This window comes from Thamnophis sirtalis, unplaced genomic scaffold (assembly GCF_051295495.1).
Source record: "Thamnophis sirtalis isolate CommonGarterSnake01/CBP01778 unplaced genomic scaffold, rThaSir2_p1.2 scaffold_3, whole genome shotgun sequence".
NCBI lineage: Eukaryota > Metazoa > Chordata > Lepidosauria > Squamata > Natricidae > Thamnophis > Thamnophis sirtalis.
The window spans coordinates 177,583,885-177,596,662 of record NW_028261383.1 but is presented as its reverse complement, the minus strand read 5'-3'; the positions used below and the strand labels follow the sequence as shown (position 1 = coordinate 177,596,662).

The window sequence follows — 12,778 nt, the reverse complement described above, 5'->3', positions numbered from 1 at the left end:
CAGGTGACACATTAGGAATCTTCCAATATTTAAGTGGTTGATAAAGAGAAGAGGGGGGGGGTCTACCTATTCTCTGAAATACCTGAGGGCAGCACAAAAAGTCTTGGATGAAAGGAGAGATCTAAATTTACGGGAAGTTTCTATTTGTGAGAAGACTCAGTGGAAGGCTTCCCTGCAGAAGTTGTGGATGTCTGGTTGTCTCTGTTTTAAGTCACTAATAAGTCCAATCTTCTTTAGCAATAATGGTTGATCAGATACTGCCACCACTGGGATTTTAAGGAACAAAGTTTCTATGTGACAAAAGTGTAAAAATAGAACACATTAGAACATGTTTTTTTTAAAGGCTTTCTTCTCTTTTAGCCTTTGTTTCTGGCTGGAAATTTTTCTTATGGATATTTTCCTTACAGCGGCTTCACTAAACTGCTTCTGCTATACATTTTTTTAAAATAAAATCTTTTTAAAATAACATTTTAAATTACTATAAGCTGTTACATGCTGACATGCTGTCCCCACTTCTATATATTTAGTTGATAATTATTTCTATTTCTCCCCACCCGCTTTTTATCTTTTAATAGGATAATCACGAGGAAGATTATTTTCTCTATGTGGCTTATAGTGATGAAAGTGTTTATGGCCAGTGATTCTACGCTTTGCTAGCCTTACAGATGGATCGGACCGAAAGAGTCACTGTGGAAGGAATTTGTCTCCAACAAAAGCAGGAAACGGGAGAAAAAGCTGGACGACAAACCGTGTATTTCATGTCATTGTTTCTGGCACCTTTTAATAAATTCCTATTTTGTTCAATCATAAGAAAAGAGCAAATGTTTTAAAACCATCTGATGGTTGGTGCTTCGCCATATTCTATCAACTTGCATTCTCATAACTGACATGTCAATAAGTTTACTATGTGGGAATTAGGAAAAGACAGGAGTCGGCAAGAACTTTCTTAGCCATATAATTATTTTCCATGCCAAGTCAGTCAAAAAATTTAATAGCAAGTTATTCAACCTCAATTGGCCTTTCCTTCAACACCCCACAATTAATGTTCTTTATTTTAATACATTTCTTTTCCTGACCTATCTACCCATCAAATGCATGAAAGAGGCATAACACCAATTATTGTTGTCTAACATCATTATAACCATTACAATCCCTTGTCCTTAATTCAGTTCAGGTATTGCACTAGTAGTCTGGTTAAGAGAATCATGTTAATGCTTCTTGTTATCACGGAAGTTTTGCGTAAATGATAGTTGCCTAGTTAGTTCAGTTGAACTTAAACAAGTATACGACACATTATTTCTCAATATAACCAGAATTTGGACCTTGGTGTTCAATACTTAAGACAGTTTCACTAAATGCATGAATGTTCTGTGATGTTGTCTCCTTGCTTTGTTAGTAAAGGCTATTCCCATCTATGTTGAGGTTACAGCACTACGAAATTATGAATGAAACCCCCTGAAGTTACTTTTACCCACAGCCTTGGTGATATATGTATATTCTGCAACTCCTTATGAAGTAACCCCTTTTATGATAACAATCCTTCATATACTTCTGCTTCTGCTTAATCATAATCTTTAAAAGTCTGTGAAAGATTTTACTCAACTAAGCAAAGCAGTTTCCAAAACAACTGATAGTTGCATTCCCTGTATTCTATAATGGCAAGTAAAAATAAAAATTAGGATATGTTAGATTGAGTCTCATGCTTCTTAGCTTTAGGGTAACTCGGATAATATTAAAAGGTTATATCTGTGTGTAAAATAGAAATGGACTCACTCTTAACTTCTATTTCTCCTAATTCCAAGTATCATTCTAATAATTTTTGGAAATAGCAAAGGAATCTATGAAATGGACTAAAGAGATAATGAAGTGCTGTTTTAGGAGTGGAATAGCTGAGCGAACTTTTAGGATGAAAACTGCTAGAAGGAATTACTGGAATATGCTACCCCAATAGCCAGACAACGAGGACTAAGCTTTCTTTGCTTTTTTGCGGAATAAAATAATACCACATTTATAATTAATTCTGTTTTAATGCTGAATTCTTTCAGCAAACTGAAGTCAACTGTTTGCTCATTATATTTATCATTCAGGGAATGTTTAGGAGTCACATTGCGAATCCTGTCCAAAATTTCTCATATGAGCTAAATTATAATGCATAAAATGCTCATTGTATATGGACATTCCCTATGCTGCTGCTAATCATCAAAAAATGTTAATAAAATTTCAGTTTATTTGATGTATTAAATTACTGTGTTTATAAGTTTTAACTGTGCCATTTTTCATCACTGTTTGCTTTAGCTTATAAAAGGTAGTGCTATGTATCCTTTTTCTGTTGTGAACAAGACAGCTTTAGATTTTTGTAAGAGTTTTGTTAGTCAAATAAATACAGACTTGAAAATCTGAAATGGAAATCTGGAATGATGTTTAATAATGCAGCTAACTTCAGCTACAACTATTTACACATTAAGTACATTAAAGAACACAGCACAATTTTTGTATACTTTTTCCTAAAACTGTCAGCACAGATGATTGATTGATTCAATTTATCTTGTAGATTCCAATTAGACTCCAACCCTCCCTCCCTCCCTGCAATTTCATACACATGTTAAGAGTTGGGAGAGTATCAACCCCCATGGAAGCCTACAGACAAGGAGCCCAGGATAGATCACCCCCCACTATCAGTCCTGACTGAAACCAACTTGGAGGAAGAAGGGTATCAGTAAACTTGACCGAAAATATCACTAGATGAGCTCTACTTTATTCTGATCTTCCTGTAGTTCACACACAACGACAATTTGTGTTGTGTGTGTCAGCCATCCCATTGGCATGTGCAGCAAAAGAAACCCCTGGAACATTTTACCAAGGGTGTCATGACTTCTGACCCTAATTCCCTAATAAAATTAAGTCTCAAGCCTAAATGGCTAAATGGAAGGAAAATCCAGCTGTTTCTTAGGAGCGCCATGTCAGCACTTCCTAGGTGAAGCCAGCTCTGGCTTCATAAAATTTCCCCCTTCCCACAGGGTGTGTCACTAGTCACATTCCCCAGTGAAGCAATTTTGTGGATCATAGAAGTCACTCCCTCCAGCCTTTGCAGGTCTCCGTGGAGATGACTTTGGCCGGCTAGGCTTTGCCTAGTTTTGACTGAGGGGTGAATTCCTTGGTGCAGCTGTGAGGCACAATTCCCATTCCCTTGCCTATGGCAACTCGGGAGCAGGTCAGGAAAGCTTTGCGAGTTGCCAAAGAGTATGATTTTACTGATAGATCCATATAGGAGCAGTAGAAAGCAAAGCCAGTTCTGATTTTTTTCACACGAAAAACCTGCATTGTTAAGAGGTTGCCACAAAGAAGAAAGGGGGGGTGTCAAATTATTCTCCAAAGCACCAGAGGGCAGGACAAGAAACAATGGTTGGAAATTAATTAAAGAAAGAAGCAATCTGGAATTAAGGAGAAACTTCCTAACAGTGAGGACAATTAACCAATGGAACAGAAGTTGCCTCCAAAAACTGTGGGAGCTCCATCGCTGGGTGTTTTTAAGAAGAGCCCTGGTGCCTTCGCCTTGTGACTCCATTGTAGGATTAGAGTCCTCTGGTTATCTGGGACATATACCTTACTCCCCACCCATTCCAGTCCCTCTTTCAGTGACAGCTCCCCTTTTTGCTGTTCAAACCACTCATTGCCAAAGCAGCTCTCAGTGGTTGTGTTAGATCTTTGGCTGGTTGCAATGGTGATGTCCTCTGCTGCCTCATGAGGGCTAGCGCCGAGAACTATTTGGATAATGGAGTTTACAACCTCCTCTCAGGCACTGTTACGCTGGGAAAGTGTGTCCACTAGGAAATCCCTCCCCCAAGAGTTGGACGGTGTTGAAACAGCCAAACGGTGCCCTGCTTAGATGACAGTTTCCATCAATGCTTCCAGATTCTTCTGTTCTGTCCATACTCCTATGGAACCTTACTGCCTTCTAGGAACTACCTCCACGCCAGGAGGGCCCATCAGACCATGCAGGCTCCTTTCCCCCAAATAGCCTTTCCGTTTCAGAAGGTTTGTGGAAGTATAAGCGTTGGGCTGCAGCTTCCCCTTGGCTTTCTTCTGAAACGAGACTCTGCCTACAGCCGCATCACTAGCGTCTGCCTGGATCACAAAAAGCTCGTTCGGGTTGGGGTCTTTTAGGACTAGTTCCACAACAAAGAGCCTTTCAGCCTCTCAAATTGGCTTGAAACTCGAGAGATCAGTTCAGAGGTTGGCCAGGCTTGGGTTTCAGATACCCTTCCTATTCCGAGCATTGGTAATTGGCAGGGCTATCTGGGTGAAGGCAGGGATGAATTGATGGTAGAAGTTTGCAAACCCCAGGAAAGTTTGCAACCGCCTTTTGGTTCAAGGGGGTTCCCATTCTAATATTGCCTTCGCTTTACAGGGGTCCATTTCTACCCACTCTCTCAAAATGTGGTACCCCATGTAGACTAGGCTGGTTTTGTGAAAGTCACGCTTAGACAGAATGGCATAAAGATGGGCTTTCTGTCATTTCTCAAGGACCACCCTGACGATTCACATGCTCTTATTCAATCCTTGTATAAATTAATATATCAATCAGGTATACCAAGATCCCTTGGTACAGGTACTCATACAATATTAATATTAATTTTGTAATTAAAAATGTCGCTAAATGCAAGCAATTATTCTTCAGCTGTACAAATTTTATATTTTTGAAGGTTTCTGAAGTAATTAATCCATCAACTTTTTTTTTCATATGGACCCTTTCCCTTTCTAAGCATTTAAAATGTTTTAATTGATCTTATCACACGTTTTTCAGCCTTTATGATGTCTGTATTTCTTGCTTGCAGTGCATTTGAAAGAAGAGAAATTTCATTCAGAATATTGATCATCAATGCCAAATCAGTTTTATATATGTATTTTCAACATGGAAAACAGCCATAACTGAGTATTTTTCATTTGAATGAAAATAATGATGTAGCTTTGGATAAGCACGCCACACAGCTAGGGTTGACCCTAAACTACAGGCAGTCCATTTTGGTCCCAAAACTCTACCAATCTTTATAATTTCAATTCCAAGTTGTTCGGATATTTTGGCAAGTTCCATTTGGTTCTTATTGGATTTATGAAAAATAGTGTATATCTTGTCAATAAATATTTTAAAATGATTTACTTGCTTTACTTCCTTTATGGAGTCATCTAAAGCAAGTTGAAGGTGATGGTTTAAGCAGTGCCATATTATGATGTTTGGAAACTCTTTTGCTATTGTAGCACTCACTCCAGATCTTCTCCCAAGCATAATGTTGGCACCATCAGAGCAAAATGCTATTAATTTTTTTAGCTAGTTTTTTGTAAACCCAACATGATTTAAACTTCCCCTAACTGAAGGTCGTATTGTCTCTGCATCTTGTTTTTTCAATTCAACAAGCTCAACAAAAATTGTTGATGAGTTAACTGAATAGCTTTTTGCATCCCTACACGTCCACCACATATGATAATACATTCCTGGCAATTGGTGACATTTCCAACATTTAGCTGATTTATCCTTAAACATTTTTGCTAATCTTTCAGGTGTCTTGTGGCATCTATAAAACATTTTCTTTGTATGCTGTTGCCATTGTCAATTTATAGTTCCTTTCCCATAGTTGTTGCCATATTTCTAGTTCTATTGTATATCCAAAAGTTTTTTCTCCATCTTATCATTGCTTCTTTAACCTCTTCATCTTCTAAATTTATTCGAAGTAAATAACTATACAATTTTTAAATCATTTTTCATCCGTTCCAATGAATATCCTTTCTAATTCTGAATCTTCCATATTAAAACCATGCTCTTTAACATCTTTCTCATATCTTGTTTGTATTTGCATTTGTTTAAACCATCCTATATCAGATATCGTTTGTTCTTCTAATCCTTTCTTTTGTTTTAGTTCTCCCTATGCTGTTAATATATTTTTGTACTGTTGGAAGAAATGTCCTTCTGGGTTCGGCTCCAAGTGGAGAAAAAGACACTGGAGACATGGAGGCTGCTTGGAAAGATGGTTTAATGGTGGGCAGAGCCTCATGGCTTGAGTCCTGAACAGGAAAGGTGATCACATGCTTCAATGTTGGTGGAGAAGAAGAGAAGGAAGGACTGAGATGCTGAGTCCCTGGTTTTATGCCCTCTCTGGCCTTTGAGCTTGAGCTTGTATTCTGATTGGTTGTCAGACTCCCATGGGGCCATGCAGGGGCAACTCTCTAGGCTGCGTTTTGAATCCAGGTTTGGTTGAGTTCTCAGATGCCATGTGGGGAGTTGGGTAAAGGGCCAATATTATCATGCCTTAATCCCATCCCCTGGAGCTGAAGGGGAGAACTCTTTATTATGTAAAGGGACTGGCTTGGCCATCTTAATGGCCCATTGACAAAGTGGGTGGGGGCAGGAAATTTCAGGGAGCTATTCTCTCTTTAAAACATGTTTCTTCTTTTTCACATCCAGAGAAATATAATATTCTGCCATTTCAATATTTCCTAAGATATTTCATTTTTCTGGGAGAGGGCTGGGTGATAACTTTCCACAGTACCTAATAACCTTTTTCGTATGACTAAAATTCGGATGTGTCAAAGCTTCCATCATTGAAAACCACATTGGTACTTCCATATAGTGCTTTTCTTTTACTTTTTCCCATACTGCGTATAAACCATTTCTTAAATATTGTCTTTGAAAATAGCCATGTATTCTATTTTTCCCATACCACAAAAATGTGTGCCAACCCAATTGCATATTGTGTCCCTACAAGGATAATCTTGCATTTCTTAATAATATCCATTCTTTTATCCACGTTAAAGCTGATGCTTGATGGTATGGTTCCCAATTCAGTACATCAAATCCACCTCTGATCCTAGAATCTTGTAACATTCTTATGTTAATTCTCACTTTCTTTCCTTGCCAAATATATTTTCCTATTATTTTATTTAGTTTTTTGAAGTACTTTTTTTCCAGTTTTATCAGTATTGTTTGGAATAAAAAAAATATTTTGGTAGTATATTCATCTTAATTACCGCTATTCTTCCCATTAATGATAGCTGTAGGTTTTTCCATTTCTCTATATTCATTTCAATTTGATTTCTTAATTTATATTTAGGGATGCATTCCTCCCCCAGGCTTGCCTGGATTTTCTGCATGGAATTTTGCTATAAGATGATCAGCCTGGATATTCCTACTTTTTACCCAAGATCCCTCTGATAAGGGGTATCCCTTCCACTTGATTAAGTATTGGAGTTGTCTCCTGTGCCACCTCGAATCAAGGACTCCTTGAACCTCATAATGGATTTGGCCTCCTATGACTATAGGGCCTGGGGGCTCCCGGGGTAGTGGTCTCAGAGTGGATCCGATCACGGGTTTTAAGAGGCTACTATGAAACTCTGGGTGTATCTTCCCCAGCAATCGAGGCAGTTTCAATTGCACTGTGACTGGGTTGATGATCTTTACTATGGGGAGCGGTCCCATAAACTTCGGCCCCAGTTTCTTGTTAGGCAGTTTTAATCTCAAATATTTTGTGGAGAGGTGGACCTTCTCTCCCACCTGGAATGGCTGTTGTGGAGCCCGGTGTTTGTCTGCCTGTTTCTTATAGGTTAATGCCGCTTTAGCCAGTGTCTTTTTTGACATTTTCCCAGGTTGCTTTCAGCATCGACATACAATCCGTCAAGCTGACTGAGGAGGGGGGGGATCCCTTGGATACTCAGGCATTGGGACAAAGTCCATGCCGCTCACTACTTAGAAGGCCGTGAGTCCTGTGCTGCTGTGAACAGCATTATTGTACACGACCTCAGCAAAAGATAGGAGGTCTGCCAAATTGGACTGCTGATCGCTCACACGTAGCACCCCAGGTACTGCTCTACCATGGCATTCAGTCTCTCTGCTGCCCCATTGGTGCTTGGATGAAAGGCCCCTGGGATGGCCCAATGGACCGCAGGAACTCCCTCCAGAACTCAGGCGTAAACTGGACCCCTCTGTCTGAGATAATTCTTCAAAGTACACCATGCAGGCAGTAAATGTGCTTCACAAACAGTTTGGCCAGCTTGCGAGCCAAAGGTAGTTCCCTGCAGGGTATGAAATGTGCCTGTTTGGAGAAAAGGTCTATTGCAGTCCAAATCACCATGCTGCTGCTCCCACTTTTCAGCAACTCTACTATAAAGTACATTGCAATCTCCTCCCACGGCCTCGTTGGCTCTGCTACTGTTTTCAGCAGTCCAGAGTTTTTTTCCGGTCATCTCTTCATTGTGGCACAGATGGTGCAACTTTTCACATAACTATGGAGGGGGAGATCGCCCCTTCCTCCTCCGAGCCCCCAAACCCCGTCTTCCCTGGCCTGCAGCCCTGCACCCAGGCTCCTTTGGGTTTGGGGGTAATCCGAATGGGTGGAGCGGGTGATCCCCAGGACGGAGGCCTCCCGGTGCAGCAACGGTCTTCCGCAGCTCCGGAGCAAACCTTCACCTTCCCCGCCCAGGATTGCAAGGCTGGAGGCCTCGGCAGCAGCCACCCCAACTCCCAACCGGCCCGCGCGGAAGGCAAGCCAGCCCTTCAAAGTCATGCCGGCACTTTGGCATGCCCCTCGGCCGCCATTCAGCGAAACATGTTTCACTGAATGGCGGCCGAGTTCTAAACTGCCGGCATGACTTTGAAGGGCTGGCTTGCCTTCCGCGTGGGCCGATGTGGAAGGCAAGCCAGCCCTTCAAAGTCATGCTGGTACTTTAGCCTGCCGGCAGGCAGGACTGCAGCAAGCGAGCGAACATGCTCCGTCCCGGTGGGTGCATGAGCGGAGCACTTTTCCAGCTCTCCTGTGCCTGGAGAGCTCCGTCTGCATATGAGCCTGGGATCCGCCGCTTGCGCTCCCTTGCTCCGCCCCGCCACCCGCCTTCCCTATCTAGGGGCTCCTCCAGCAGAAGTAGCAGAGTCGAGCGCCGCTCTGCCTTCCTCCGCGCTCTTCCCGCCTGGACGCCCAAAGCCTCCCACCCCGCCCGGCCCAGGGTGAGTCAGCTGCAGTGCAGCGGGCGGCGATCCCACCACCATCCGCCCGCTCACTCGCCCCGCCCGTCACTTACTCTGAATTCGGAGAAGAAGCGGCGGCCCCAGGTGGCTCTTTTCGCGGAGGCTTTCCCACGGCTTGTCCGGAAGTGGGGCTGGAAAGGCGAGCTCACTCCCCCGCCCATCCGCCCGCTCACTCGCTACGCTACCCCGCCCATGCGAGCGGCAGCGGATGGGCGGGGAGCGAGTCGAAGAAGGTGCCAAAATTAAGCGGGATCTTTTGGGGATGGCCCGGGACTCGGGAAAAATTATGAGAAGGCGTGGCTGTCCCGCCAAAGGCAGGACGTCTGGTCACCCTAAACTGGGTCTTCCTTTGCTGCCCTGCACAGTAGAATGGAGCTGGAAGAATGGAGGTTAGTGGGTGGGGTGGAAATGGGGATTTTGCAGAATCCTTCCCCTGCCATGCCCACAAAGCGACATTCACAAAGCCCACAGAACCCATAGTAAAAAAAAATTGAATCCCACCACTGGTGAACGACTATCGTGGTGCTCCAACATTTGTAATTTCAGGACTGTGTCATAAATACATGGGTGGGGGTTATCGTGGAACTTTGAATTGTGACTAAGTTGTAACTGAGGATTACCTGTATTACCATTTTGCCCACATTGATCAGCAGGGAATGATCATGTAAAGCCGCATAAATGATCTTCATTTACAATACCTTTTTTTTTATAACTGACCGATTAAGCTTTTATTAAATATTTTATTAAAAAACTTTCCAAGTATGTGTGATCCATTTGATTGATGAGTTATCGAATGGCCACCTACACATACAATTCTAAATACCTTTGTTTGTCTGTTTAACCACTAAGCATCGGCAGTACGTTCTCCAAAGTTATGCTGCAAACATAGCACAGGAAGTATTGCCCAGTTGTCAAGGCAACACAGATATGCTTAATTTCCATTCTGTGCAGCAGGGATGCAGCACTGCAAAAAAAACTAGGCACAGACCTTTATTGTCTAGGCAACTGAGCACTATGCTATTTTTTTTCCTTACATACACAAGCATTTAGTCATGTTGTTGCAATGGAATGAAATGAAGCCACAGTGCTATATAGAGAGTTGCCTGGGTAATATCAAGATATACTTTACACATAAAAAGACAAAAACCATAACATTAAAAAAAACAGCAAAAGATACGATCCACCTATATGGTCTGTGCATGAAGCTACTTTGAACTGGAGTTTAAAACTTAACCTTATCTGTTGCTGAAATATTCTTTGTTGTATTTCCATTTCCGAAATCTTTTGCACCTATTCTAAAGTTAGAACTATAGAAAATAAAAAGATATGCAATAATTTCTTTGGCTACCTTCTATAAGCTCTTATACATTTCTCTATCACCTACATTTCCCTTATTCTTATATCTGCTATATGTTGTTTTTCTTCTCCTTTTCTCCTTTTTTTCTCCTTTGCTATTCTTTGTACATCTGTCGTGAACCAGAGTGTGGTTTTCTTTCTTTTGCTTTTATTAATGTGTCTCATATAGAAATGAATTGTCTCCAAGAAGGCAGATTGACTGAGCATTGACTCCTGCAATTTATGTCACCCTTCAAGTTTATGTTTTAGAAACTACCCTATTGTCAGCATTCCAAATATCGTCCAGAATTAAATCAGAGTTCAAGACATAACTTTCATCAAAGTTCCAATTTAATAAGACAGACATGTTGGTACATCTGTGGAAACCTAAATCTAAAAGGTTCCTGGGTTTCCACCCAGTTGAAAGTTCATGAACTTGTCCCCACAACAGTGGTGGGTTTCAAAAATTGTTGGAACCTACTCTGTGGGTGTGGCCTCCTTTGTGGGAGTGGCTTGCCACCCATGTGACCGGATATGAAATTATGAATTAGTACTTAGGTTGGTCCAAGTAGCTATTCAGAAACTCTGGCATTGAAGCATGCAAGTCTTAAAGCTGTCAAGTTACAAGATCCTTGCCAGTGATGGGTTTCAAAAAATTTTTGGAATTCTGTAGGTGTGGCCTGCTTTCCGGGTCCACTGGTGGAACCTCTTCTAACCGGTTCGGTAGATTTGACGAACCGGTTCTACCGATAAGGTGAGAACTGGTAGGAACCCACCTCTGCCCCACACCCACAAGTCCATCATATGGTCCAATCTCCCTCTGCCACGCTGGCCCATCTAGTTCCGGTCAGATGCAGAGGTGCAGAGACAAAGAAGGACCTTGGGCTTCTAGAAAGGAATGTTCTATTGAGACAACAACAGATTCCACAATTCCACTCCTTACTATTCCCCCCTCCCAATTACCACACTAATGAAAGAGCACAGGAAAATAATAGAGACCGTGGCAGGCCAAAGATCCTAAAAGGAACACGACTGCAGGCCTGTCACCTATTTTGCTGAAATTTGTCCATTTGATATCTAAAACTTTAGTTTTAGTGCATATTATATCAATTTTAGTTTTAATGCCAAATGCACTGGTGATCACTGGAACGTAAATTCCCCACCACCACCACCACCACTTTTGGTACTCTATCCCCATTTGTCAAAACTAAAACTAAAACATGTTCCCCTCTTGTTGGGCATTTTAAGATTTTAGAGAAGCACCTTTTCATGCCTCTAACACAGGCCAGTCAAACTTATGTCTTGGGACGGATGCGTCATGTGCTAGCCATGCCCACACCCGGTTTAGCAAAGAGGGGGAAAGTCCAGATACGTTATGTGACGCTGCCATGACGATGTGAGTTTGACACCCCTGCTCTAACATATCCCTGCTCCTGCTTGTAAGTGCTGATGAAAGATTCCAAGTAACATTCGGCGTGTTGAAATCACCTATGATAACACCCTCCCCTTCATTGTCCTCTGGGTTATCTCCTCAACCAGAATGCTATCATATTCCTCTGAATGGCCTCCATATGACACCAGTTCTGTTGACTGTGTCTCAGGTCCCAGATATTTCTACAGGAATGCTGGCATTTTGGTAGGAGGAAGGAGGGAGGAATGGGATGATCTCTACATGAAGTTTCTGTTTCTGTTGTCTGCATTACTGTGCTAAACTCTACATGGAGTTTCTGTTTCCCTGCAATGATGTAGTGTGGGAGGGGTTTGGTTAGCATTGCTTTAAATAGCTGGTTTTAAGTGAGAAGCTTCAGTTCTTGCCTAGATCTCTTCTTAAGCTCCTTTTGGAACAACTGCAGTTTCAAGAATCCTGCTTTCTTGGGAAGATTGGAGAGGCAAGACCTTACAGACTGATTCCTCTTTAGTTTAGGATCCACAGCTGACTTTTAACCATCAGTTGTTGGCTGTGACCAGGGGGGCATTTGCCCAGGTTCGCCTGGTCCACCAGTTACGGCCCTACCTGGATCGGGAGGCTCTCACAACAGTCACTCGAGCCCTTGTGATCTCTAGGCTGGAATACTGCAATGGGCTCTACATGGGGTTGCCCTTGAGGTGCATCCGGCGACTGCAGTTAGTCCAGAATGCAGCCGCGCGAGTGATAGTGGGCGCACCGCGGTTCGCCCACATTACACCCATCCTCCGCGAGCTGCACTGGCTACCTGTCGATCTCCGGGTGCGCTTCAGGGTATTGATGACCACCTTTAAAGCACTCCATGGTAGTGGATCTGGGTACTTGAGAGACCGCCTTCTGCCGATTACCTCCCTTCGACCGATTAGATCGCACAGATTGGGCCTCCTCCGGATTCCATCTGCCAGTCAATGTCGACTGGCGACTACACGGAGGAGAGCCTTTTCTGTTGCAGCTCCGACCCTGTGGAA

General features: G+C 42.6%; 1 protein-coding gene across 1 annotated transcript in view; it reads left to right on the top strand.

Annotated features, from left to right (window-relative positions):
- Window positions 1-2,402, top strand: part of GABARAPL1 (GABA type A receptor associated protein like 1) — a 40,840-nt gene extending 38,438 nt beyond the window's left edge. Inside the window, exon 4 of the mRNA XM_087711105.1 lies at window positions 576-2,402. Coding sequence (XP_087567231.1) covers window positions 576-641 — 66 coding nt within the window. The 3' untranslated portion in view covers window positions 642-2,402. The remainder of the gene's footprint in view (window positions 1-575) is intronic.
- Window positions 2,403-12,778: the final 10,376 nt, after the last annotated feature.